The sequence below is a fragment of the Meleagris gallopavo genome, chromosome 14 (genome assembly GCF_905368555.1).
Source record: "Meleagris gallopavo chromosome 14, MGAL_WU_HG_1.1, whole genome shotgun sequence".
Taxonomy (NCBI): Eukaryota; Metazoa; Chordata; class Aves; order Galliformes; family Phasianidae; genus Meleagris; species Meleagris gallopavo.
Genome location: NC_139417.1, coordinates 3,179,917 through 3,207,692, shown reverse-complemented (window position 1 = coordinate 3,207,692; position 27,776 = coordinate 3,179,917). Strand labels below are relative to the sequence as shown.

Below are 27,776 nucleotides of genomic sequence, written 5' to 3'. Positions count from 1 at the left end.
AAGTATGTGATCTAGAGTATGCAGTCTTCTGCCTTCTACGATTTTGGGACATTTTTACAAACTTTCCCCATTTTTATTGACTTTAACAGACCTAAAATTTATTTTAGTGAACTAAAATTTAGTGAAATCTTCTGGGAGAGTATCTGTAAGGAATTGCTAGGTTTATATAGTAGAGGAGATACTGCTTTCTAGGGACTGGGACTACTGTGCTGAACCCACGCCTCAAGAAAAGTTTCCAACAAAGTCCAGGACCAAGGGATGTGTTCTGGAGTCTGTGTTAGGATCAGTTAGCCAGCCTTAGCCAAAACACATTGCCAGAGGAGACCTAAAAAACCCAATGGCAGTTTTCTTTAAATGTGCTTTGAACAAAAGCTAGAGGAACTTTGTTTCTTTGTATACTAACTTACTGACCTTCAGGCATTTTTCATCTTTAGGAATTTTATGCAAAATACTGTTATTAAGGTTTATTGAGAATGGAACATGAACGGTTTCAGATTTCTAGCTGTTGCAAGATAAGAATAAACGTTTATTTAGAATCTTTGCTTTCTTCTTGAGCAGTCAGTTGTTACTGACAGTGCTCTGTCTCTCTGGTATGGGATGAGGAGCTGTTCATTCATGAGCCTGTCATTAGGAGAATGTTATTGTTTCACAATGTGTATGAATGTGCTCTTGGACTGCTACCATGAAGCAGGAAGTCCTTGGGAAGAGATTTATATATTCTATGTGATAATTGTTTACTATAGGATAAGTGACTGATGGGTTTGGTGTTATTCTTTGTTTTGTGCTGTTTCATTCTCAGTTACTTATTTCTGCCATTGCTCTTTTCAGTTTTCTTTCATGCTCCATATAAATCTCATACAGGTTCTTCACAGAGTTAGCTGTTTCTCTTGTCAAGTTTGTTAATGCTGGAGTTATTTTAGTGCAAGGTATGGACAGGCTCAGACTGCCTTCACTGGGAATGCAGAGCTGCAATAAAAGCTGGTGTTCATTTCCTATATGAAGTGTGCAACAACAGTTCTGTGTTTCCTCTGAATCTTGTAACTGATTCCCTAGTGGGGAAAAAACTGCTGCAGTATTACCTTTTTCTCTGTATGTACGTAGGTTTGTCTTCTCACACAGCTCCGTGTTTAGAAATCCTAGCTCCTTGCATTCATGATGCGACAACCCTAACTAAACGGTTCTATGTTGTAAACTAGACCAACTCCTGAAGAAAGTCTATATATTCATTAACCACTATTTTCCATAGCAGTCACTGCTTTACTCTTGTTATTTTCTAGGAAAGTTGCTCCTTAGAAACCTCTTCAAAACCAGGAATTAAGTGTTTGGTGATTTGGAGGTATGGGGCTTAGTTTTATTTTGGGTGTTTGTTATCCTCTCTGGAAGGGCAAACAGGAATTCTGTGAAACAAAATCTGTCTGTTCATGAAGAGCTTCACCTGACCTGGTCTCCCTTCTCCTCCAATACAGGTTGTGGTCCTCAAAGGTTTCGGGTGTGCTGGTGAAGGAAGTGTAAAAGATTGCAGTAATTAGGCATTTGCCATCATAGCTAATGGTGGACATTGATTTGAGGACATAATTCTGCAACAGCGTAGTAATACTAGCAGAATATCAACACAAAAATATGAAGCTGATGGAAAAATACTGATGTTAGATTTGAGGTTTATTGGTTAGTGTGCCTAGGGAAGGAAAGAAATGTAGAGAGCTTTGGAACTGCTTCATTTCTATGCCATATTTTCTTCTGCTATTTGTCTGTGTCATTTCCCATAGCTGCTTCAAGTACATTGTTGAATCTTTAATTTTGTGAAGTGATTGTATTAAATAATTTGCAGACTATGTAGTTTTTGAAAAAGGAAGAATAGAGAAAATGTAAGAAATGTAGATAAGAGTGAGAAAGGTGCTTGGATGTAATCTCTGAATGTTTTGATGTGACATATCGTAATAAAGTATAAAAAGGCAAGTGTTATTTAAACTTATTTAATTTATTTTGAATCCCAATAGCAAATATACACTAAATAGATATATAAAATATCCATTCTATACAGTACTGTCAGGATTGAGAATTCTATGTGCTGACCTGGGTAAGAAGTCAGGGTAGTTGAGTTCCAGCTATCTGCTTGCGTTCTGCAATTTTAGGATACTTAGTAAAATTAATGAGGGATTCGTAACCCGTGTGATGTCAGAATATAAAGGAAAAAAATTAAATGAAAAATGTGATTACAACTATTATAGGTAAGAGAAGATGATTGTGCTGGCCTACGGAGCTTAGTAAACAATCCTATTAAGCTTAAAGCATATGATAAACCTTGAATCATCCTTTTATCATCCAGAGTGCATCAAATTATATTGATAGAAAACATTGGATATTTCCTCGTTCAAGTTGCAAGAATAAATACCACAATCTTTTAAGTGTTCTTCTGTGCTAATTCTTGATACGAAAACCATTTTTTATCTCCCAAACCAAAATATATTCTAGTTTAGAGATGAAAGACCTCGCAGTGCTAATGCTGTACCTTCTTGCGTATTTGCCTGTTCACTGGTTATCAGAAACAGCACAAGAATTTGTCAATGTCTGGTAGGTTTTTGCATCTTTTTTAACAATACTATTTAGCAAAGGAAAGGTCCTTAATGTGGAATAAGTGACTCCTACTTTAGTTTTAGAATTTATTTTGAAAAAAGAATATGGCAAAATATGCGATTAAAGAATTCAACACCTATTACAGGAAACACCAAGTGCAGTTTCCAGTTTCAATTCCAAGAGTCCTTCCATGAGATATAAATATTGCTGCTTAAATTATTCAAATGTGGCTTGAACATTGTCAAATAAGGCAATGGCGCCTGCTGCAATATCATTGCTAATCAATTTTGTCTGAAATAGTAATTACTTCATAAACTGGTTAAATGCTGTAAAATTGGCATCTTCAGGAAATTTCAAGTAGTGTAGAAATGGTTTGGACGGGTTGCTTTTGTAACCCCCGACTTTGGTTTCACTCGAGGAAATTTCCAAGCTGCACGCTGTTCCTGGCTAAGATGCAGCGGAAGGTTGAAGGCTGCACCTCCCAGTACTTCACAGGGTTATTGAAGAGGCTTATCCCGCTGTACAACGCTTTCTTCTTTCTTCTTCCCGTTGGACAAAAATCGTTCACTCCCAGTTTTGCAATGTGATTCGAATGAAGGAAGACCACCTACAGCAGGAAAAAAACAGTGAAATGTAATAGCTCATCGTGTAAGTGGGAGAACAGCTGAACTTTCATTAGCAAATAGGTAATTGAGGTATGTGGTAAGAACAGCTGGATACAGACTGTTAATAATATCAGGAGTTGAATGTTTGTTTTAAGCGCTTAGAAAATTCTTCCCACCTATCACAACCTCTCCCATCCCACAAAAGCTAAGAAATAAAAAACATACAGTATTTTATCAATGTGTTGTCAGATTTTGTCTCTGTTCTTATGGAATATTCTCTTAAAATGCAACCCTGTATTCTCTTTTAGTAATGATTGCAGTACTGTAGTACTGTATTCCCCTATGATGTACGTTCATACTGATCTCAGGCATTTCAAAAAGCAGTCTCTAGAAAAGTTGGTATTGGAAGAGACTTGTTGGAATGGTTGCACAATTAGCTGCCTAATGCTAATGTAGCTTAATTTAGTAAGGAAATTGTGCTAGTAGAATTTTGAATTGAAGAAAATATTGTACATGGACTAAATAATTCTTTTTTCTCCTATAACTACATTTAAATTACAAACCAATGTTATATATCTATATTTACATACACAAACATGAATCAAAAGCATTCCTTTTACTTGAATTGAAATGAGAAGAAGAAAGAAGTGATATTCATAGGTAAAAGATTTTACTAAATAGCTCATGCTCTGTCATCAGTGCATTTCTTCACGGCTTCTCTGAGCTGTGCCCTGATCTGCATCCCCCAAAAAAGGACATCTTACATATGTTTTTAATTGCTATTCCAGATTTCAGGAAACGGAAGGATTTTGACTACATCTTAATGCAGTATTTTTCTAGTTCTAAATACAAATACTAAAATTAAAAAAAAAAAAATCTTAAAATGTAGTCATTTCAGTCTTAGAAAATGTTATTTGGAGATAAGATTTTTTTTTTTCGGTGTAGGAAAGGAAAAATTCCATCTGCCTAGCATGGAAACTAACAAACTTTTTGCAAATATCTTTTCTGTGTGCAGTGTGTCTTCCTTTTTTACTGCTTATTCTTCCTATGTTTGAGTTGAATTCATTTTTGTCACAAGTCATGCCAAAATATCTCAATGACTATTAGCTTTTTAATTATGTCCTAATCTATACAGCATTGTATCAAACAAATTGTAACTCCCAAAGACTTCTATTAGGTTTAGTATATGACCTGCAGGTATTTCAGATCAGGTAATCCAGGAGGAACTTTCTTGAGCTTATTTTTTTCAAGATGGATTTCTCGTATACTTGGTATGTTGGCAAAACTTCCATTTTCCACATCTTTGATTTTATTGTTCCCAAGACCAAGCCTAGAAACAGTACAAGGAACATTTAATTGAAGATTGAGATTTACAACAGCATTCAAGGGTATGCTATTTTTAAAGACTGAAATTCACAGGAGTATTCATAGGAAAAAGAACAGGGGAAGAATGATCAAGTCTTACCTTTGACAGAAAGAAACTACCATTGACCTAATAAGTATTTTTTTGTAATTTAATCTCTGTTTAAAGGACAGCAGTTGATGAGACGTGAGCTATTGTCTAGTTTTAGTTGCACTTTTTCTTCTTTAGTCCAAGAGTTAAAGATAAGCACCAACAAATCTGCTTGTAAAATAAACCATGCCTTTTTGTTGAGTAGTGTAGCTACAAAAAAACCTCTCATTCATTAATAAAAAGTGTTCTAATAAAGAGCCAAAGAACAGAAAATCGTGTAAAGAAACAGTAATGTTTGTAGCTTACCATCATATTTTTAAAATTAGCAGTATTACTATCTTTCCTACTTCCACATTTTCCTTATTTAGGTCTTAATTTGGCTTTTTATGCAAAACTTGACCCTGTGTTGCTTGGAAAGTGATTCAGAAGGAGGCAGCTTAGGCCAGTTTGCTCCTTCCATTCATCCTGTAGTTTCCTTTTTTTCTTTCTACGTTAATTTGTGCAGAAACAAACAGGTATTCAAAAGCCATTCAGTAGTTCTTCTTTGGTAGTAGTTTCTATGACTCAATAGAAAATCCAGCACTGCTCAGCCAAATTTTCAGGCTACTTAACTAAGCTTTAGAGAAAGAAATTCATACTTCTTTCATAATCAGATGTTATTCTTGACACACTTCTAATGAGGATTCTAGGTAAGACGTAACAATAACAAGGCCAATATTTTTAATATATATAATATATATGAAGTAAAGAATATATATTTTATATATTAAGTTTGGTCTTATTTACAGCAGTTCTTACTCTGAAGCATTTACAAATTTGGGTTCTCTATTGTCATATCCATAAAAGAAGTATTGAGTAAGAGGTCCTATCAGGACTGATCTCTTAGATGAAAGCTTTCTGCTTGGAAATTTTACCTTTGAAGATCTTTATACCGGTTAAAGTCTTCAAGTTCGACTGCTGTGATCTTGTTGTCATCTAAGTGAAGCTCCAGTAGAGTGGAGGGTAAATCTGATGAAAAACAAATGCTCAGTGTGAGAAAAATCAAACAAATGATTTAACAGGTAATTGTTGGAATAGTTGTTATATTCCTAGTATCTTCTTTTCTTTGTGTGGGGGTGGGTCAGGGTTAGGGTCTTGGGTGAGATTGTGTCAAACAAGGAGCATTAGATACAGGTGTGTTACATTTTCAAAAAACAAAACAGCAATACTTGTCAACATTCTTTGGTTTAAAATAGTGCTGTTGTAGCTCTTAGCAAATGGTCTATGAAGAAAGCTTTTGGAATTCTGAGTAAAATGGGTTAGCAGGTATCTTCTTTTCCATGCTGCTACTCAGGGCGATTTCCTCATATGACACCAAATAGCCCCAGTTCAGAGCTGCCTGTTCTGTGCTTTGCAAATAGGCCAGAAGACAAAAACCTTTTATACAACATCCAGTTAGTGAGGGCAAAAGACGACAATCACAGCTTTGAATTTCCCTTTGCTGATCTCACCTTTGATTTTGCTAGCATTTGTCCCCTGACACCAAGCCAGACAAACCACATCTTTCTGTTCCTAGTATCGCCTCCCAGAGCCCTGCTCCTACTGTTGCTTGTTGTAGCCCCAGCTGAAACAGGAAACTGCAGGGCTGTGCTTTACTCTGTCATTACTGACATGTTTGGATGGGTGTTGTTTTTTTTGTTTATATTCCAGTCCACTGTTCCATCGTTCCAGAGTGCTGCTTCTGTCCAAGTTAGTACTGAGAGAAGGTTACTCACGTGTCCACTTTAGATTTTAAGTGTATTCTGTAAGTTATGGGTGTCTTTAATTTTGTGCAGAAAGAAGGATGTGGAGACAAACTTAGTTTCCACATGTGAAGAATGTCCTAGTATGAATTCCTGTTTACCTGAGCCCATGAGTTGGAACTCATGCTGTATTTTCTTATAGGATATTTCTCCATAACAAAGAGAAAATCTGAATCATTCTACACATGTATTTTGTTCTGGTAAGTGACAGAGATGGTATGATGATGATACACGAAAAATGTCTTGTGTGCTGGGATAGTGCTACCATAAGCACACGGGTAGTTTCTGACCCTTGAAATACCTTATCTTAAGAACTGATGAAAGCCCTGAAGTGGCTACTGCCATTTCATTGTTTCCCATTGCTTTCCCTGACAAATGTCTCTGGATGGCAGCAGCAGGAAGGGGCTGCCTATTGGAGCAAGGGGCTGGGGAGGGGATGGAAGGGGAGACCTGGGTGTGCCCTGTGTGTTCCTACACGTGGCTGCCTTAGGGATGTGCCACTGGGTATTTCTGTACACTAAGAACAAGAAAAGTGAGAAATATAGGAGGTGTGTATCTCAGTGTATATCAATGTGAGAACGTTGCATTTAAGACTATGCTGGTAAAGGCAAAGTAGATAAGGTAAAACAAAGCATACCTTTAGGAATTGAAGTTAATTTAGCTTCTGCAATTCTTATGTGGTAGATATTTACTCCTTCAAAAGCACCTGGCTCTATTCCATCATTGTTGAGAGGATTTGCACTCATTTCTGTCAAGGAGGGCAGAGAATTTTATGTATGTTAAACTAGGTTATAACTAACTGATTTCATTTTATTAATGAATGTTAATATTTTAGAAATCTATTAGTTTTTAACTTTGATTATTTGTTCCCACGGCTGGTAGTGCAAACCTTTCAATGAATAAAGGCTGTCTAACTAGGCTTGCAAAGTTACCAGGAACTTTGTAGCAACCTCTAATAGAATTTAAATGATGGTGACCCATATAAATAGATGATCATGAATATCTCTTTAAGTTGAATTTCCACGGTGAGGAAATGTTTGAATGAAAGTTGTATGCAATATGGTAATTTCTTAGTGAAGACTTGATGTTTCTGCTCAGACTTACCCAGAACGTGTAAAGACTTCATTCCTTTAAATGCATCCTTGGGGATTTTCTTAACCTTATTAGCATGAATTCTGAGCTCTGCTAAAGTTTTTGGTAGGTTTGTTGGGATCTCAGTTAGCTGGTTATGAGATAAATACAGTCGTCGCAGCTTCTTGGTAGGCTGAAAGGCTTTTGGGTGGATCTTGGTTATCTTATTGTTGTTCAAAGCAAGTGCCTATGACACGTGGGAAGAGCAACACAAAGAAAATTTATAGCAGGGTGTTATGATGATGAAGTCTTAAATCTGATGTATAGTTAAGCAGTGAAATGTTTCAGTTCTCTAAAATACCGAACTCCAGCACAGACCTTGTAATGAGATAACACAGCCAGCAAGTGGCAAGGTATCTGATAATTATTTTGCACGTCAGGTCTCATCTCTACGCTTCTATTTCTACAAGAGTGGATTTTGTTTAGTTTTTTTTCTTGAGGGGAGGGAGGGAGATGTTTGGCTTATTGTTTTGTTTGGATTTTTCTCTTTTTCACTTCTTTGTGCTGTTGGGAATTTGTCTTCTCCCTGGAGTTGTGAAAAAAACTGGAGCAAAACAGAATTAATCTTTTTTCCAGCAAAAATGGGAATAGCTTAAGGAAATAAACAGGAAATGCTTCCTTCCTAATCTGTGTTGCCATCTGTGGCTTTGCTAAGGAGACTAATGCTCAGACATTTAGTACAAAATAAACTTTGCTTTAACTAAAAATTGCTTTTGGTCTTGCCACATAATCACAAAGTAACAGTTAAAAAAAAATCAAAACAGCTCAGAATTTTTAGTTATCACATAATTAAATGGTGACTCTAGTATATAAGGTGGTGGTTCCTGATGTATTCCAGTGCTTTTCTCTGTCACTGGAAGTTTTGTTTCTGTTAGAGCTTTTATAAACCCCACTTATAAGTGTACGACCATTCTGTATCCAGACATCATATTCTTAAGGGGAATTGGAAACTTATTGTTCCAAACAGTGAATCCCTATGATTTCCACTTCTGGTTTCCTAATAATTAGAAAGCTCATGGGTAAACACATTCAGCACATTTTCTGTTCTTGCTCAAAGCCAAATATGACTAAAAAGGATTCATTTGATGTTGCTTTCATGTGTACTTCATGTCTTTCATAATGTGCAATAGAGCTTCATTTGTGGGGCAGATTTTTCATTTTTACAGAGAGAATTTTGTAATTGTCAGTGTTCCTTGGTACTGGATCTAGAGTGACATCTTGTGGAGATTGTACTCCAGAACAGATTTAACCCATCTTTGTGGGTCTATGAGCCTATTTTGTTCTCTTTGTTGTGTGGGGTAATTTTCTCGATTTATCAGTTGCTCCTGCTACTCATTTTAAAGTCTATCTTTATGCATAACTTGAGCATGTGAAGAATGCATAGAAAAGCACAAAGCTTTTTTTGCTAATTCAGCACGGCTTTGTTTTCTGTTCAGGAAAATTGGGTATGTAACCTCAGTTTCAGTGCTCTGTGTATTGGTTGTACATTGTTTGCTTTTGGAGATGCTCTCAGAAAGCACAGATTGCATTTTCCCATGAGAGACTGAGTTCTTTCTACTGTTTTACAGCTGAGCAGCCTTTAAAATGTAGGAAGTGTTCTTGTACATGCCTAGAATTGAATAAGTCTCGAGGATCTTTTTAGTGATACATACATGGTATGTGTTCTGGATTTTTAACTTTTACAGCTCAAAGAAATTTGCTTTTTACTATGCCTGTGCAGCCAATATGCAGACAATAGACTGCATTTTTCTGGATGCTGTTGGAGAAGAGAAATACCATTTACATCTTAGAAGTATAAAGATATTTAAGATTGCTAAATAAGATTTCAAAATTGGAAAATAACAGGCTTACATAAAGTGTTGTGAGTCCTTGGAGATCGTTTTCCTTGACCTCTCTTATTTTGTTGTTCTGAAGGTCAATCATGCGAGTATCTGGTGGAATGTTGCGAGGTATGGATGTCAAACCTATTCCAGGATGTGAGAGAAACAGAAACATTGCATGCCTTTATGCACATCCAAGGAAATAAACTGCTAAATGGGAAAGAAAAACCAGCGCTAAAGCACGAGATGAGGAGAACACTTTGATAGTGGTTGGAACTGATTATGTAAGGATGGATGTAAAAAATGAGTGGAATAATTTATCCTCATGTTGATGAAAAGCTTACATGGGATGCTCATTACATGGTGCTAGAGCAGTTTGTTCTCAGATAAACAATGGCTGTTTTCTATTTAGGAACAAAGTTGTTCCTGTGGCCTTGGCAAGATACCTGCTCCACTGCTGTCTGTTGTTCTGTGTCCGCCCCCAGTATCTGCTGGAGCAGCCCAGTGGCTCGCCTTGCCGTGCATTAATGTCAGGGCTGAGCAATGTGTTCTTGATGTAACCCGCCAAGATACGATGTTTCAGCTTCCAATACTCAGTTATCACTTACATTAATTCCCCAGTCCAGTTTGGTTACAAAACTACTCCAGTTCATACCATCCAAGGTCCTGACTCAGCAGGAGGGACCAGCAAAGGGACAGCATCTTGCTTATTTGTTTTGCTTAATAATGGCAGATGCAAAAACAAGCAAACAAAAAAAAAAAACACAAAAACACAGGATTTTGATTCAATGTTTCTAAGATGGGAAGAGCCTGGGATTAAGTTTGGAGTCCTGGTCCTTTGACTACCCTGAATCATCAGAAAATTTCAGTGAGACTAATTCCAATTGGAGCAATTAACAATGAATTCATACTTAGGAATTCTGATCATAGGGATGAATATGTATCTGTAACATGAACAGTGGCAGATTGGCCTTTGTTTAAAATCTTGTTAGCAGTGACATTCAGTTGTAACTGGAGTTAAACTAAGCAAATAATTTGTATCCTTTTTACACATTTGCATTATAACTTAGTTATGGTTTACTAATGGCTGCTTTTCCCTTTGCTATCATGTCTTGGTGTTTGAACTGTTCCTTTGTATCTGTGCACGGAGTAAATCTTTAGCCAAAGCCTTTTTTTGGCTCAAGGGTAACTTATTGAATGCAAACCAAAGATGGGGGAATTTTTTCTGCTTGTCTTCTTGTATATAATTTGATGTTTGCAATTCTGATTGGAAAAAAGAAATGTAAGCTTATTTTGAAAATGACCAGTATAGTAACAAAGAATCACTGAATCATTAGATTGGAAAGGACTCCTAAAGGCCACCGAGTCCAACTCCCTGCAGTGAGCTCAGGCATCTACAGCTCCATCAGGTGCTCAGTGCCCCTCCAGCCTGACCTTGGATGTTTCCAAGGATGAGGCACCACCACTTTTCTGTGCAACCTGTGCCAGTGCCTCACTGTAAAAAAACAAACAAAACAAACAAAGAAACAAAACAAAACAAAAAAAACCACCACTTTTTCCTTATGTCCAATTTAAATCTCCCCTCCTTTAATTAGAACCATTTCCCTCATCCTGTTGCAACACACCCTCCTGAAGTGTTTGTCCCCTTCCTTCTTGCAACCCCTTTAGAGGCTGCTCTCAGGTCTCCCTGGAGCCTTTTCTTATCCAGAACAAACAGCCTCAGTATATGAAGGTGTGCAAATTACGGAGCTGGAGAATTCATCCTTTAAAAACAGTCTTGCAGAGGAGAATTAAATGGACAGAACTCTTACCTAGATCAGAACAGTGGACAACTCTCACATAACACTGGCATCCGAAGGGGCACGTTGGGAATAGATCAAAAGGGATTAGAGGAATAATTGGTTCAGTGGTTGGAAACAGAGAGTTGTCATCGTCATCATCTTCATCTTCTTCTTCCATATCTTGGAGCATCATATTCTTTAGTGTAAAATATGAAGGACCAATGAGAGGTTTAGCAGAGCACAATGCCAAGAAGAGGAGGAGTGTGTATTCTTTCATGTTGTCTTAATCAGGATGGATGACCTTCAATAGAAAAGAAAAATGGAAAATCCCAGATACAAGAATCAGTGAAAGTGAAACAGCAAATAGAAGTATTGTACTGTTGTCTTCACTTACTGCTACAATTGGTTGTCCAGAAAAATGGCCTGTTTTGAACATTACTATATAAAGGCTAAATATTTTAAATGCTCTCTGAAGCATAAGAATATTGAAATCATTAGTGTATAATTATGCTTTACAAGAAAATAATATTAAATTTAAGTGAAATTCATTAGACTTTAATGTCCTATCAAAGCTCTTTCAGTTCAGTTTTAAAAATAGTTTCACCATTTACTTTAGGCTCTGAAATTAAGGCTTTTAAAAGTGAAGTTTTTGTAGCAGATCTTACTAGAGTTTGAAATTGGATTTGTTGTATTAATTCTTAATGAAAAATACTTTTAATTGGGTATAGGGGCATATGTGCATTGCTTGTTTCTAGAAAATTGGGGAATATTTATTAAGCAAACACAGAATGCTTTCATTAAGATACTCCCTAAACACTACTTATTCTACCCTTCTTGACACTTCTAGTTAAATAATTCTTATTTTAATTTGGAAAAATCAGAATTTTCTGGTCCTTTGGGGTGGAGGACACAAAGAAGTTGGATCACCTAGGGCACCTCCAAAGCAGAAAGCTCCATGTCAGACACCTATAATTACTTTTCGTCTGATGTTCTTGAGGAATGCACTGAGGATTTCAAAAGATCTATCTTTAGAAAAATTTGGAGAAATGTTTTGTCATTCCAGCTGCTCATTCAGTTTCTTTCTGCTTCTCTTGAGGTGATTTTTTTTTTATGATTTCTTTTAGCTGTATCTGACTGAGAAAACCAGGAGTCTGAGTTGTGCAGTCCTTAACTACATAATATTGTGTTACTGATGATGGCGATCCATAGTTCAAAGCTTTTGAGTGTTTTCTGCATGCTCTATTTTTATTCTAAGATTGATTTTATTGACCCAGTTAACCTGTGAGATAGAGGTAGTAAGAATTGCCACAGAATGTTTTGCAACTTTCAGAGAAAATACAGTAATTATAGAATTTATTTGGATTCTACAAGCAAGTAACTGAAGTTTTACAACCAGAACATCCAGTGCTACAGGGAAGTAGGTCATCTACTAGGAGCTATTGGCTTCTCTCTACTTCTGCAAAAATATACCAAGACTGAAACCAATCCAGTCTAAATTCTGTCTTTCTATTGCAAATCCTAATGCTATGGTTTGCAATTTGAGCGTCGTACTCTCCTCTTCCATAATTTCTTTATCCTCCATGCAAGTGGTACATGGGAATTTGGTTGTCAGTATGACTTCAGAACCAGATTTTGTATGGTTTGTTCTTACCTTGAGGTTACAGAAAATACTTTTAAGTTTTGTTAGCGAACGTGAACTTGTTTCCATATGTAAGATATAGGTTTGAAGTTCCTCTGGGGTGTCTAAGAAACCCTATGAGCACAGCAGGTGCCAGAAGTGAGGGAAGTGATCTCTTGGGATCACAGGAGCTCGCATGGGTCAGTGGAACATATGATCAAAAAGGCCAATCTCTTGTTGGGAGATATTAGCTACTGCTCTTAATTGGTGATTTTAGGGTAGTATTTATGGAAGAAATAAGTTTTGTCACCTTGAAATAGTTCACTAGCTGTGCATGCCTGCATGTTTTCAGTCTCATATGGGGATCAGTCAAATGTTAGTAAATGGAAACTGAGGAATTAATTGCTCCTCTAAGGCTTCTCTTCTGGATGCATTTTGGGGATTTATCACAAACAATACATGAAGTGGTTTTTTAATATCATTTATTTAAAAAAAAAATAAAATCAAAGCACAATTCAGGAAGAGGTTTGGATCTTACTGGACGCTGTGCAAACCAAGAGGGGCAGCTGTAACTTCTATTATACATATCCTGTTATAAAGATGTTTCTGTTTAGACTATCATATATTCTTTTAGGGAAGTACTAAATGGATGGCAGTTGTTGAATCACCTGATTCCATGCACCTAGTTACTCACTGAGCTGTTTATAGCTGACATATATCTTTCTGTAGGCATTTTATCATTAGCCCTCAATCACAGGAAAAGCAGTATGCTGATTTGTGCAGTGCTTTGAGTTAACTTATTCAGAGTTCTAGGATTTTGTCAGTTTTGTGTTTATATACAGGATGATTTTGATGTTTCTTGTGATAGTTCTTAGCAACATTAAAACGCTGTGTTCTGCACACACTGTGCTCATGTAGCTGTGTATGTTTCAGGGGGTTTAAAATGATAAAGGCTACCAATGTGGAGATCACACAAAATCCACTCTTCTCTAAGAGAAGTGACTTCTTCCTCTCTAATATATCTGAAAACAAGCACAACATACATTGTATCTTAATATTTATTGTAACCTAGTTGAGTGCTCATTTGACTATTGTATGTTTTACTCATTTAACTGTCTCTTAAAAGAAGGTTCACATATATATATTTCCCATATTTTCTTTTTTGTTTTCTGTTCTGTTTCAGTGCGCTTAGAAATAATTCAATAGTTATACTTGCAATCCTGTGCAATTTGTTCTCTTGAAAGGATCTCTGAATGTAAATAGTGTGGAGATCAAGATATGGAACCTGCAATTTTTTGTTTGGAGAGAACTGCGTTCTTGTTTGGTGTACACCTTTGGGTTCTCTGGTCCTATTAGTCTTCTGCTGCAGCAAAGCAGTCAAAAGTTCCATGCTTTTGTTATACAAAATGATGAGATAAGGAGATTGAGGTCCTTCAGACTTCTGAGTTGTTCTTGGCTGAGTGCCTCAGTGGCTGGGTTCTCTAAGACAGGCGGTTGTCTGGTCTCCCTCTGGCTGCTTAGGTGCTGAGTGACCGACCTCTGTGCTGTGCTCAGTGCAGTCTGTGTGCAGGACGCCAAGCTTCAAAGTGTTCATTGTGTCTTGGGACACCTACTTTCTAAGTCTTCATTAACTTCTAATTCTCATGGGCACTGTATATATAAATTTCTTTTAGTCAAATAATAATCTTTCATGCCTGTAGTGACATGCTGCTCTGGATCTGGTGTTATGAAGTAGGCTGGTAAAACTACTTAAAAATCAATTTCCGTGCTTGTACCTATAGCAAACAGATTGTGTTTTTCCTTTCAGATACTAAAAAAACATGACTTCAAACTATGAAAAGGTTGAGGATTGTGACTGGAGTAATGGCCCTATTCAGCTCCTGAAAAATAGCTGTTGCTCACAAACACTTGTGCAAAAGTAATGTTGTATTATGCCACTGGCAAAATCTATTAGTCCTGTCGGTTAAATGTCTTGAAGACGAGTCCCTTTGCAGAACCAAGCCTGAGATGTGATCCATTTTTTTAAGCAAAGAGGAAAGGCCTTTGCCTGATGTGATCTTTCCATTTTGTTGTTAGGAGCTTCTTATTACTTTCTGACTTAGTAGCTAGCAGCAGCAACCAAGTTTGACTGCAGAGTGGTACTGGCTGAAGAACTGCATGGGATTTTATGGAGGTTTTGTGTGATTTTTTTTGTTTGTTTTTGTTTTTTCTTGGCTGTGCTCTTGAGTTTCCCAGTAAGTAGCTGCTGATAGGTTTGTGCAGGAATGTTCGGACTGTAGCACATTGCAAAGCACTTGTACAAACTTTCTGCATACTTAAAGAGTAAGAGAATGAATAAAGCTAAAGCCCAAAATTCACATTTGTAATAATCTTTCTTTAAAGCTTAAAGATTATTTTACCATAATAAACTTATGAAGTATTTAATTTCTTTCAAAAAACACAACTCATGACTACAGCTTTCCTAATGGCGTATTGCTGCCACTTCAGGCTTGTTCTGCTTTCAGGCAAATACTGTTTTCTCTTACCAGATCTTTCACTCAGGCTGCTCACTGTGCTGATTGAACTCGCTAAACCAGCAGAAAACTCGTGCCATTTAAAAAGTAAAATCCAACACACTCTTTCCAGATGAAGAAACAGAATCGGTCCAGGCGTCAAAGTCAGCACAAAGAAATGGGTGGGAACAGCTGGGTTAGGGGAAGGAATGTTAACAGGGAGACAGGGAAGAAGAGCGAGCTAAACATTTTTGACATGTGCCAGCTGCTAGATGGGCTCGGGTGTTTTATTGAACACTCACTGTTGTTTAGACAAAGTCTGCCCTTCTCCATTCCCATTTTTATCTGCAGGGGAATTGCAGATGAGTTCAGGAAAGAATGCAGTGAATTCAGGGGGAGCTCAACTGCTTCTTCATTACATATTTTTATAGCAGCCCTCATTTTGCTTCTGTTTCTTTCTGAATAACACCTTTTCACTGGAACATCAGCCACCTCACAGTGAGGTAAAGGAACGCAGATGGTACACTTTACATGTAGGGCATGCGGAGATGCTGTAAGGCTGACTTTATTTAGCAATCCTAAATTGCTGTGCCATCCTTATCCTCACCGATCTGGTGATCAAAACACAGATTGCCAAACAGCACATGGAAGCTATAAACTTTTTCTATTGTTAATTTAGGATAACATTTATACCGAACTAAATGCAGGTGATGTCATAGTAGGGGATGGGATTAAAGTCATTTACAGACTGCTTGGGAAATTCCCACATAAGCAGGCAACAGTTCTGTGACATGAGAATTGTAAACGTGAGTAATGGGAAGAAAAGCTTCTAGTGGGGACAGAAGAAAGGCTGTTAGTATGAGATGGCTGTGCTCCCTGGCACTACTGCAATGTGTTGTCTCTGCTGCCTTACCCCTTACAACACTGAAGTGGTTAATAGGTAAGGTTTTAACATCATGAAACTGTAAGAAGTGTGTTTACAAAACCCTTCTGTTAACAGTGTAGGAAGGCACATTTCCTATGGCACTGTTTCTGAAAAGGAAATGTTGAAGAGGCACGCTGGTGGTCTTGACAGAGTCAGAGAAAAATCCCCGTGTTCATTAATAACACGCATCATTGCACTGTGCACAGACTTTGTCCAAAGAAAGGCAAGACCGTTGCTGTTTTGAAAGCTCTATTTAAAAATAGTTCTGGTTCTATTAGTCATTGTCCCATTCCACAAATAAATGAGTTTCTGTTTAACTCTTTGTCTACTCCCTGCTGAGTAATTTGCTTTAGAAAAATAGGAGGCAATATTTTGCCAATGAGATTACTGAAAAATTTTTGTTGAGAAACAGTCCAGTCTTGAAACTATGTAATTCAACAATTAACAGCTTGTTTATATTATAAGTAGTATTTGGTGAGTATTTGCTTTTCATAGAAAACACTGCTTCACCCATGTTATTAAACATTATCTAAGAGTTCTTAAAGTTATTTTCATCTGGAGAAGCTTATCACTCTAATATGTCATTTCAATTACTTTTCTGATTTTTTACTTAACAGCAGCCCTCCTCGAATACCTAAATTCAGGTAGTTAACAGTAAGTTGTAAACATTAGAACTGTTATAAACATACAATTGAGTTTCAGAGATTGTAATAACTGGAGAAAAATGCTATTAGCAGTTGTTAAGAAGTTAGAAGAAGTCCTTAATAGTTAAATAGTTCACTGTATCTTTTTTTTTTTTTGCTTTGCAGCTCAGATGTAGTAATCACAGAATTATTTCAGCTGCAAAGTAGATTTTCATATGTTCCATAAAGAAGTGGTATTTATTCTAAATTAATTGATGTTAATCTGCACATAGTGGCTAGTATTCTGTTGCTCAATTCCTTATTGCTATGCAAATATAATAGGTATTCAAACTGGACATACCTTGCAAGTTTGATAGTTCTTCCAGAAGCACTCTGATAATCCACCTGAGATCTTTTTGTCCAGTTATTTACAAAAAAAGAGAGGGAAAGGAAGTTAGACTGAGTGCTGTGAAGTGCAAAGTAGGTATAAAGAAAAATTCCACTCGCAAAATTCTTGATCCTCCTGGCACCCTGGGTGACACCCGAGTAAACTGCTGCTTCAGATTAGCCCATCTTAGTACTGAAGAATGATATTAAGACGACTTGTTACCACTCATATGTTTTTCATCACTGCTTGTATGAGAGCCAAAACTTCTGGCTTAACTCTAGACGTCTAGTGGACGACTTTGTAAAACCTGTAGTTTAATAATAGTTGACATCAGGCCACTGGAAGTACAGTGAGGTCCATTTCAGGTCATTCCTGCTATGGAATCACACTTATTTTTGATTACATTTGCTGTTCTTCTGTAAGTGTGACACTAATAAAAGTATAAAATTTCAACCAGTGGCAGAGTGAGCCAGTAGCCTGTAGTGATATATGTGTTGCCAAAGCCTTCTGAAGGTGCCAAGCTGGTACTTTGTTGTGCAGTTAGATATCAGTACTGCTCATGCTTTCAGTACAACTTATCTGTCTAGGCAAGATGGTTTCAAGCATGCACAAAGCAGGTCAGATTGTTTTAGTCAATGTAGCTAGCTCTACTGAATATGAGAAATTAAACAGATCTTTAAAACAGAGGCAGTGTTTGCTGTGCTCTGTGACTAGGATTGGAGCCGTGAGCTGCTTTAAACAAAGTCTCAGAGTTTGCACTGAGTAATGTTGTTTGTGCTGCCACGCACAGCACAATGCTTAGAAAAGGAGCTGTTCCTTGTTTGCCTTCAGTAGGCTCCCTTATGTGCACTTCAGAACTGGGTGACTAAGGTTAGCACAAGTTCTTGGTGTCTTTGGATGTCCAGTTCATAGCATCCATCTGGTTCCACGCACTCCGCACACATCTGACTTCAACTGGTTCTTTAATTGACTCCCTTCTATGCTAAGAGTCTGATCTAGCTACAGAAGTACAGCTTGGATTTTTAATCTAAGTGTAATGTGTTAGTGTTTGCAAAATGGCAGTTTAAGTCACATACTGGTTAATTGGTCTACGGTTCGTTTCTCCAGGAAGAAATAGATATTATACCAAAGCTTAAACCATGGGTGAGATCGTATCGAACAAGATAAGAGTTGTGTTACTTCCTGCATTGTTTTTCAGTTCCAGTAGAATAGATGAATGATGATGAACTTTCTCCCAATCGCTGTTCCCAAAGAATGAAATTACAGTTTAAAGAGCAATCACATTCCCACACAAAAATCTGAGAGATGATCTTTAAGTCTATTGAAATCTCAAATTGCATGTATCTGCACTCCTGCCTGCATTTAGAAACCAAAGCTTCCTAACCAAATACTCTTGTGATTTGAAGACATTGGTTTGGATGCACTTTAGCAATTTAATACAAATTTGTTCTTTAAACCTCCAAAGTTTTCTTGGCTCTTTAACAGAAGAGAGGGTGTTCTGAGGGCTGTGATATGAATGCAAGGGTTTCTTCTTTTTCCTTTCTTTCAGCAGAAAAATGCTGAATCAACAGTTTGGGTTGTTCCTAGTTTTGCTGAAACCCTGCATGTTCCCAGTGCTTGGCAACAGCTCAGTTTTGATGCTTTTAAATATATATATATATATATATATTTTTTTTTTTAAGTTTTCTGGCAAGTAGAGTAGTATCTGGAAGAAACGTCACCATCCTGTCTTACAATAGATATCAATTTGATAGCAGTAACTACTGATCTCATTAACGTGCTTACGTTCTTGTAATGAAACTGTTTAGTATCTCAAAACACAAGCTTAGTAATTTTATTATGAATATAGTTACATTCTAAAACAAAATGCTCAAAAATAACCCTTCCAGGTCACAGGAGTACAGAATTCTGGTATTTAAATGTTGGCTGTTGATAGCAGTACTGAACATTAAAATAGGCCAGTGGTTTCAGTCTAATTTATGTGTCTATTAAACACAGCATATTTCCAATTTACGAAAACTAACTACTCCTGCAGAATTCCTCTCTGGGATCCCTGTTTCCAATTTACTTGAAGTTTTGGACCCAATGGCACTACATGAGCCAGCACAGCAGGGCAATTGTAGAGTTTTGAATGAAAGCTGAAGTGTGCAACTGAGAGATTTGATGCTAGGTACTTGATGTATTGCCGTTTCACTTTATAGGGTAAGACTGCAGTGTTCTTCTGTAGAACGTTTAGCAGACGTACAAACAATTTAGCTGCAGTCTACTGAGCTTAGGATCAACTGCTGCTATCTTGGATCTGTTATAAAGCGATTGATTTGCGGTGATACATTTGAAGATACTATGAAAAGAAAAATTGATCCTACTGTTTTCTGCTCTTTTATGAATAGCAGATCTGGGTTTTAAATTGGTTCAACGAGATGTGTGGCAGTCATGTAGTCCAGGACATTCGGGTTTAATTGACAAAAGATACTCTTAAATAGAAAGTAGTCTGAGGCAAGCAACAGTATGTATGTTCTCTTCTATACTGTATGTTTAATAAATGAAAGTTGATTGTAAGTGGAACTGTTCAGATGTTTACAGTGATTTCTACTTCCAACAATGAAGGAACCGATAGGAAATTAGAATTCTGTTCTTAAAACATTACCTTGATTTCTTTATCAAAAGGAACTATATTTTTATTGCTTGGTATGTCTGAGCTGTCAAGCATATGCTGCCATATGTGGATTATGCTTACACTACAGTCTTTTTTTTTTTTTTTTTTAGGCTGATCTTGTATATATTTGTTTTTGTAAGGCAAAATAAATACTTTCTCATTTACTAGTGCTGTTTATAAATATGGTTTACATAAAGTGATGAATCTAACATCAACTGCAAAAATCTGTCTTGGAGACTACCCATCACATTTTAATAACATGACTTATTCCTTTCATGCTCAGAACCAGCCCATGTTGAGAGCAGTCGCACATTTTGATTTTAACTATTTTTTGGCTTTTCTCAAATTGAGCTACAGCATTCAAGCTATCTGAAAGCAGAGAAACTGTACTCTTCAGCTTTTTGTTTTTCTTGATTCTTCAGTAATTACGTGTCAATATATATTTAGGGATCATTGCTATTTATTGCAGTGCATTAGTTTTTACTTGTTAGTATGTACTTCTTTGCGTATTTTTGACAGCCAATTTGGAAATTGCATCAACTGTGTTTCATTTTGCAGTCTGGCCTTTATTAACATATTATATATAGATACATAGATATACTATCTATATGGAGAAATAAGTCACAGCTTGTGGTGTTAAAAGAGCTGGGAATCCAATTCTACAAACACCCGTGTGATTGTCAGATTTATCAGTCTTTGACTGTCAGCAGCATCTGCTAAGAGTTTGCCTCGTATTTTTAATGTTTTATGCATTCAGTGATCTGGCAATCATGACTGACTAGAGAGGTGAAATGATAACCCAAAGAGACAGATCTAGTTCTTCATCCTTGCAGACTGTGTTGCCTTAGATGAGTAAGTTAACTTGGATCTACCTTAGGCTGCAGATTAGTACAAACATCTCCGTGTGGGAATACTGCTGAAGTAGTCCCAAGCTGCCTTTTTCCCACCTTAATTCTCATCTCCTTGATCCTGTAAATAAGTTAGAACTTAACTGGATGGGGAATCTGCTCTACCTGGGAAATAATTTGCTTGATGAAGGAAGGTCTTGAAATATTTCTGGTTTCAATACATGTCAATTATTTGTATTGCTTTGGAGTTTTTTGCAAAAACTTAGGAGTTTTGACAGTGTTCTATGACAATTTTATGGAATACGAATGCTGATCTTTCTTATAGGCACTGAGGACAGCAGACGTTGTTTCATGGAAAATCAAACAGTAGTTAAAATGAAAAGTTCTGCAACCAGTGCCAAACTACTTACTGTATCACTCAGATAATAGGGAAAATATTCTGTTTCTGAATGCTACTTTCCCTCATAGAATACCAAGAGTTTACATTGTGAAAGTTTAACAATAAAGTAAAAGCAAAAACAAAAGCAAAAAATTGGTGGCCTGCAAAGTGAAGACATCCTGTTTTTCCTTTTTTTCTCTGTTTTACATAAAAGCCTAAATGACAAAGTTTTCTTAGAACCTTTTAAAAGGTTCATGTTGTTCAGAATGTAAGACAGCGTTTAAAACGTGTCATCAACTTCCATTGAGTGTTGATTGCTTTGAGGGGAAAAAAAGAGCTGTGCCCACCTCGTTCTGTGTATTCCAGAACAACATGAAGTGTTCCCAGTCTGTTAGTCAGCCTGCAAGATAATTTGATATGGTACTGTGCTTATATCTAGCTTGGCTTATCAACAAAAGCAATTTAAATTGCACTGGAAATTCAAGGATCTAAAAGGCGGCGGCTGGGTCAGTTTATGACAGAAACTATTAAAAGCAGAAGCAATGTGTGTGACACTTATAGTCACTGTCTACGGTTCGCACTTCAGGTTTAATGAAGTACATTAGTCTGTAAATAGATCGCGTGTACTTCCAGCATATACTCTTTTGTAGCTGGAAAAAGTAACACTTCTAGGAAGGTGTCCAAAGTCTGTTTGATTGCAAGTTTTGAAATACGCATTTTGTTACTGTGGAATAGTTGAAGACTTTCAGAAACATTCTTAATAAAATAAGACTATTATCTCACTGAAGAAATTACTGCCCTACTATATTACTTCATCTCGCCTCTGTTCTCAGATGCATGTTTTGCTCCTGAGAATTCTGTAGGAGTGTCTCACTTGTGTCTCATTGGCACAGTAGCAGTAGAGCCGTTCAGCAGGGCTGGGTCTGACTCTAAATGCTTTGGGAAACTTCTGAAAACTGCTCTCTAATTGTAGTTAACTGCAGCTCTTATGGTTTTAATATTATTTTATCATGTAATTATGAAATCATAACTATTAAGCAATGTGTAGGTTTTTTTCCAAATTGACACACAAAGAACAGAATTCACATTGCTTTTATTTACTTATACATATGTCATACAATGTTTTGCTGAATTTTAGCATATGTTTTGTTCTTTTACAACTGTAGGGGAAAACCACAAGTAAGGTTAAGAAGAAAAGGCATAAATATAGAAACTAAGTGTAAATGGGAGAAACTTTGCAGTATTTGATATACTGTAGCTGGTCTACTAAATATGTGGTATGAGGTGGTTGCACCTCTATGCAAGCTCAGTCTTGCTTGCCATTGTACACACAGAAACGTGGTATGGTAGGCAGCATCATACCAAGCACTCTGAAGAAAACAATGCCATCCCAGCTGAAAATGAGGCATAGGTGTTAGAGCAGAGCTGGCAAGAAGGCAGATGAAAACCCAAGACAAAAAAAAACTTGACAGCTAAGCTAAAAGACCATATAGAAACTAGCAGAGAAATTGGAATTGTCTGACATATAGCTCAATGTACTAATTTTAAAGGTATTTTGTTGAAAATGCAGAAATGCATTAGTAAAGATGGTTGGTTGCCTGGATGGTTTTACACTGCTTTTTATCATAGATAGATATTCACTGATGATAGAACTTACTTTTACCACTCGGTGGAAATACTTATGTAAGTTGAAAGACAATTGTATATCGTAACTGCATATATAAACTTGTGGTGTGGAAAATGAGGCCTTTTCGTAGAACAATTTCTTAAGGCTATGATTTTTTTCATGAATGCATATATTACACAGAATTGTAATTTCCATTGGTTTGCTGGCAGCAGTACTAAATAACTTGGACTTTGGAAAGTAAGCTTACTTACCAATATAAAAAAAAAAAAACAACCAACACAAAACCAATCACTGAGGTAACTTCTCTACATATGATTTCAATACAAGTATACCATTGTTTTGTTGGTTTTATTATAATTTCTGCATAAGATGTTTTACAGTTAAGGTGGAAGGTGCACATATCCTCACTTGAACTCTGGACTGTTCTGTGCTCAGAAGACTGGAGTGAGATTTAATTCAGCTAAAATGGAGTTAGTCAATGTTGCTTTCATTCATGGCATTATTAGAGTCTATACAAATAATCTTCAAAATAAATACACATTGTATAAAACACAGATCTGTTTGAATCCATGTGTCATGAAAAAAGAAAGAGAATAAGAATTTTGCCTTTTCCAATACAAAACAAGTACAATACTAAAGAAATGAGTGGGTGACAGACTCAAAAGAAAAATACTTCATGCAACTGTACGTACAGGTCAGCGATGGAAACATGCAAGAAAGTGTAGTAGGTTTTAATACTCTATTTATACCCAAAATGTAATTGATCTAATTGAAAAAGAATATATCTTACTTCTAGAATTCTCCATTATGAGAGCCAAACTTTGCATAAACTGGAAAGAGAGTTCTCTCTGGGAGACCGGTATTTGGTTGGATTTTATTGAACAAGTTCACAACTGCCTTCCATTAGAAGAGAACAAGCCTTATATACATGTGCGTATGTTTTAAACAAAGAATATTCATTGAAATGGGGATATGAACCATGAGAAAGATATTCACAAGGACAGTCAACCTCTAGCTGAGAAGACTTTTAAGGAATGGAAAGCCTGAGGCTGGAGGATATAATGTCATGGCACAACCAACCTTCAGAATTTTGGAGAAATTGCTGTGAAAAAAATGAAGTCAATTTTAATCCTTTTCCGCAATTTTCATCCTGTAAAAATATCATTACATAATCACTTAGAAGATTTTTGTCTTGCTTGATAGTGTTGTTGAATATCTAATATTTCCACAGCTGTGTTCAGTATTATTCCTTTGAGAAAAATATCTGTCTTGTGGAAAAAAATAGGTCAACTTTTATATATTTTCCCTAGGAATGGCTATCCTATGAAAAGTTCCCACAGAGAAACATGGTTATATTTCTATGCAAAGCCTGGTGTTTTTCTGTGTAAGTACTCCTAATGCTACACTTGGAATAACTTTTTATTCTGAATTAACAGAACTGCCTCAAAATACTTGATAGAAAATGGTAAATTAGCTGATCTGTTTATCTGCACTGTGTAAATACAAAGACTGATCTAAGTCAGAAGCTACGCATTACAGAAATTTTTATCTTCAGTAACTATGCAGAGATCTGTATCCTGTACAAAGAATAAACAAAAATGAAACGAAAATTCTACCAAACCGCAGCAATCATTTACTGGTGGCACTAAGAAATTTCTTGCATGACAGCAGGTTAAAGAAGGTATGTGGTGTTTGTGAAAGTGAACATTTTAAATAAAGCCAGTGTTTATGCTTTAATTTACTTTAATTGAGAAATCCTTGAAAAATATCCAATTAATGAATGAAGTCAGGATGGCTCAAGCATGCATTATTGCTTTGGGGAATTCACTTAACTTTTGAGAGTTTGTTCTCCTCTTGTAGGGAAGATGCAGAATGTGTGTCATAGAATCATAGAATCACAAGGTTAGAAAGGACCTGCAAGACCATCTAGTCCTACCATCCTCCCATCACCATTACTGCCACAAGCTACTAACCCACGTCTCGCAGCTCCTCATCCAGCCTCCTCTTGAACACTGCCAGGGACGGCGACTCCACCACCTCCCTGTGCAGCCATTCCAGTGCCTGACCACTCTCTGAGAAAAAGTTTTTCCCTATGTCTAACCTAAACCTCCTCTCGTACAACTTGTGGACATTTCTTCAGGTCCTGTTTGTTGCCTGGGAGATGAGGCCAAACCCCTCTTCATCACAACCTCCCTTCAGGAAGTTGTAGAGTGCAATGAGGTCTCCTCTGAGCCTCCTCTTCTCCAGACTAAACAATCCCAGCTCCCTCAACCGCTCCTCATAAGACTTGTGCTCCAGACCCCTCACAAGTTTTGTTGCCCTTCTCTGGACACATTCCAGGGCCTCAACATCTTTCCTGTAGTGAGGGGCCCAAAACTGAGCACAGCACTCGAGGTGTGGCCTCACCAGTGCTGAGTACAGGGGATGATCACCTCCCTGCTCCTGCTGGCCACACTATTTCTAATGCAGGCCAGGATGCCATTGGCCCTCTCGGCCACCTGGGTACACTGTTGGCTCGTGTTTAGACGAGCATCAACCAACACCCCCAGGTCCCTTTCCTCTTCATAGTCATCCAGCCACTCATCCCCAAGCCTGTAGCGCTGCATGAGGTTGTTGTGGCCAAAATGCAGGACCCAGCACTTGGCCTTGTTGAACCTCACCCCATTCACCTCAGCCCAGTGATCCAGCTTATCTAGATCCCTCTGAGGGGCCTCCCTACCCTCAAGCAGATCGACACCAGCTCCCAACTTGGTGTCATCTGCAAAGCTACTGAGGGTGCACTCAATCCCCTCATCTAGGTCATCAATGAAGATATTAAACGAGATGGGCCCCAGTACCGATGCCTGGGGGACACCACTTGTAACGGGTCACCAGCTGGACTTAACTCCATTAACCACTACCTGCTGGGCACGGCCCTCTAACCAGCTCCTTGCCCCAAGAAGGGTATATCTGTCCAGGCCACAGGCAGCCAGTTTCCCCAGCAGAATACTGTGAGAGACCGTGTCAAAGGCTTTGCTGAAGTCTAGGTAGATTACATCAACAGCCTTTCCCTTGTCTAGCAGTCTGGTCACCCAGTTATAGAAGGAGATGAGGCTGATCAAACATGGCCTGCCTTTGATAAACCTGTGTTGGCTGGGTCTGATCCCCTGGATGCCACGCACATGCCGTGTGATCTCACCCAAGATGATTTGCTCCATGACTTTTCCTGGTACTGAGGTGTCAGGCTGACAGGCCTGTAGTTCCCCAGATCCTCCTTAAATGTCCATTGTGGTTGGCATGCTTGTGGGACTGGATGTGACATATGAGGCTGGAACATCATAACCTTTTGACATTCGTAGGAAAAGAGGATAGCTAAACCCCTGCAAATCCCAAACACCAGGCAAACGTTCATACAACAGTCATTGCTACGTTCTTGTGGCATTGTACATTTCTCCATACTGAAAAAAAGACCATTACTGAATATAAAGCTTTGAAGCTAACGCCCAAAGTAAACCTCATTACCCATAAAACCAGAGCTCATAAACTGTGAAAATAAGTTACAAGGATAACTAGTTACAAGGGTAGAGTTTTAGGGGATAGCTTTCTGTAGGCCTACGAATAAGTATCAGTGAAAGACAGAACTGTGCTTCTAGATTTGGCGTGTGAGTGAATCAGGATTCGTACATGCTGTGAGGACTCACATACAGCAGTACGGTGCCCAGGTGGTGATGGGAGGTGAAGTGGTCAACAGCTCTCTAGCCCACCCCCCTGTTCAAATGAGAACCCCTTCCTTTGTGTCATATAGTGTCATTGGAAACGTGATTCATTGCTGGGGAATTTTTAGTATGGAGTGAAGAGGCAGTCATATATTGCTGCAAGAAACTTCACTGCAGTGCCCAGATTGTGTATTGGGAAACTTTATGAGATCTGTTCACAGGCTGGAAGTTCTATTCAGCACCAGTTAGACGAGGCTCTGTATAGAGCGCTTAAGAACAGCTGTACTGGATCAGATCAGAGCTCATTTAGTCCAGTCTCCTGTCTTCGGTAATAGCCAAGAATAGTTCTACAGACAAAAAGTGCTGCAGTTTATTATGTTCCTTTGCTTTTAGTTTCCCTAAAGTAAAGTTTTGATTTTAAGACTGCTCTTCCATTCAGCTTTGAGATTCATCTTGAGATAATTTGACTTTTTTATGCCTTACCCTTGAGGACTGCTCATTTATTGTGTGAAAAAGTTGACACTATAATGCTAGCAAGTCTGTTAGATTAGTCTTTCTTTAGTAACTGGAGTATTTCAGTATAATAAAATGAATGATAATTTATCCTGGGTTGTTTTATGGAGTGACCAGAACTGCTTTACACAGTATTGACTATGTAAGTTCCTTCACAGAACAGCATATAAATGTTTTCGCAAGAGTAATTTAGTGAAGTAAGAGCTGTTACAACTTGTTCACTTCGTATGAGCTATGACAAAAGTTTTTGAAATGTCCTCTTTGGTATTCTCTATTCCCTTCTTCAAGCAAAAGGGGAAAAACATTTTTTTCCTTTAAAATTTATGGGTTTTGCCCTCAGGTGGGGTAGGGTGTATTAGCAAAGAACATGTAATGACACTTTATAGTTCATATATGGATAACACCAGGGGAATGTATTTCCACTGAATCACCGTAGTAGCTCTAACAAAATTGTTAAAATTATTCTTGGTAGTGTTTGGGTGAGGCTTCTTGGTTCTTGAATCAGTGTAGAACTTTAAAGCACTGTGGTAATTTTCTAGGATAGCAGCAACTAAATACATGGTGATTACATGATTGCTTCTTTGTGTGGAAAAGCAGATCTGTTTAATACATCTTAGAGTTTTGTATTTGACGTCTTCCTTACTTTTAGATGGAAAATTTGTTCCAACATTTTTCCACAATATTTTGAGCCTTGCAACTGTTCATAAGTTGTTGACATCATTAAACCAGAGCTCTTATTTCATGTCTGCTGTTTTTCCCCCTATTTAAAATGTTTTTCAATATGCCAGAGGAAATAAAATTAAAGCCTTTTACCTTGAAATAGCGATTTTGGGATGCGATGGTAACTAGCTATAATAGAAGGGTAAT

At 37.5% G+C, this 27,776-nt stretch overlaps 2 protein-coding genes across 3 annotated transcripts in view; one reads left to right on the top strand and one right to left on the bottom strand.

Annotated features, from left to right (window-relative positions):
* CENPP (centromere protein P) overlaps nucleotides 1–27,776 on the top strand; it is a 121,927-nt gene that overhangs the window by 54,123 nt on the left and 40,028 nt on the right. The window lies entirely within an intron of this gene.
* ASPN (asporin) lies at nucleotides 1,960–17,459 on the bottom strand. Its single transcript, XM_003210031.5, has 8 exons — nucleotides 17,165–17,459; nucleotides 11,176–11,446; nucleotides 9,396–9,508; nucleotides 7,518–7,731; nucleotides 7,051–7,161; nucleotides 5,547–5,640; nucleotides 4,371–4,509; nucleotides 1,960–3,181 (listed from the first exon to the last, which is right to left on the bottom strand). Exons 2-8 carry the CDS (start codon nucleotides 11,420–11,422, stop codon nucleotides 2,984–2,986), a joined length of 1,116 nt encoding a protein of 371 aa, XP_003210079.1. The 5' UTR covers nucleotides 11,423–11,446; nucleotides 17,165–17,459; the 3' UTR covers nucleotides 1,960–2,983.

Bases quoted from the DNA above. Each gene is read 5' to 3' on its own strand.
- ASPN (XM_003210031.5), bottom strand. From the start codon at position 11,422: ATGAAAGAATACACACTCCTCCTCTTCTTGGCATTGTGCTCTGCTAAA. The intron at 9,509-11,175 runs GTAAGAGTTCTG...ATCCTGGAATAG, and splicing joins TGTCCACTGTTCTGATCTAG to GTTTGACATCCATACCTCGC. The intron at 7,732-9,395 runs GTAAGCCTGTTA...CACGTGTCATAG, and splicing joins AAGGACTCACAACACTTTAT to GCACTTGCTTTGAACAACAA.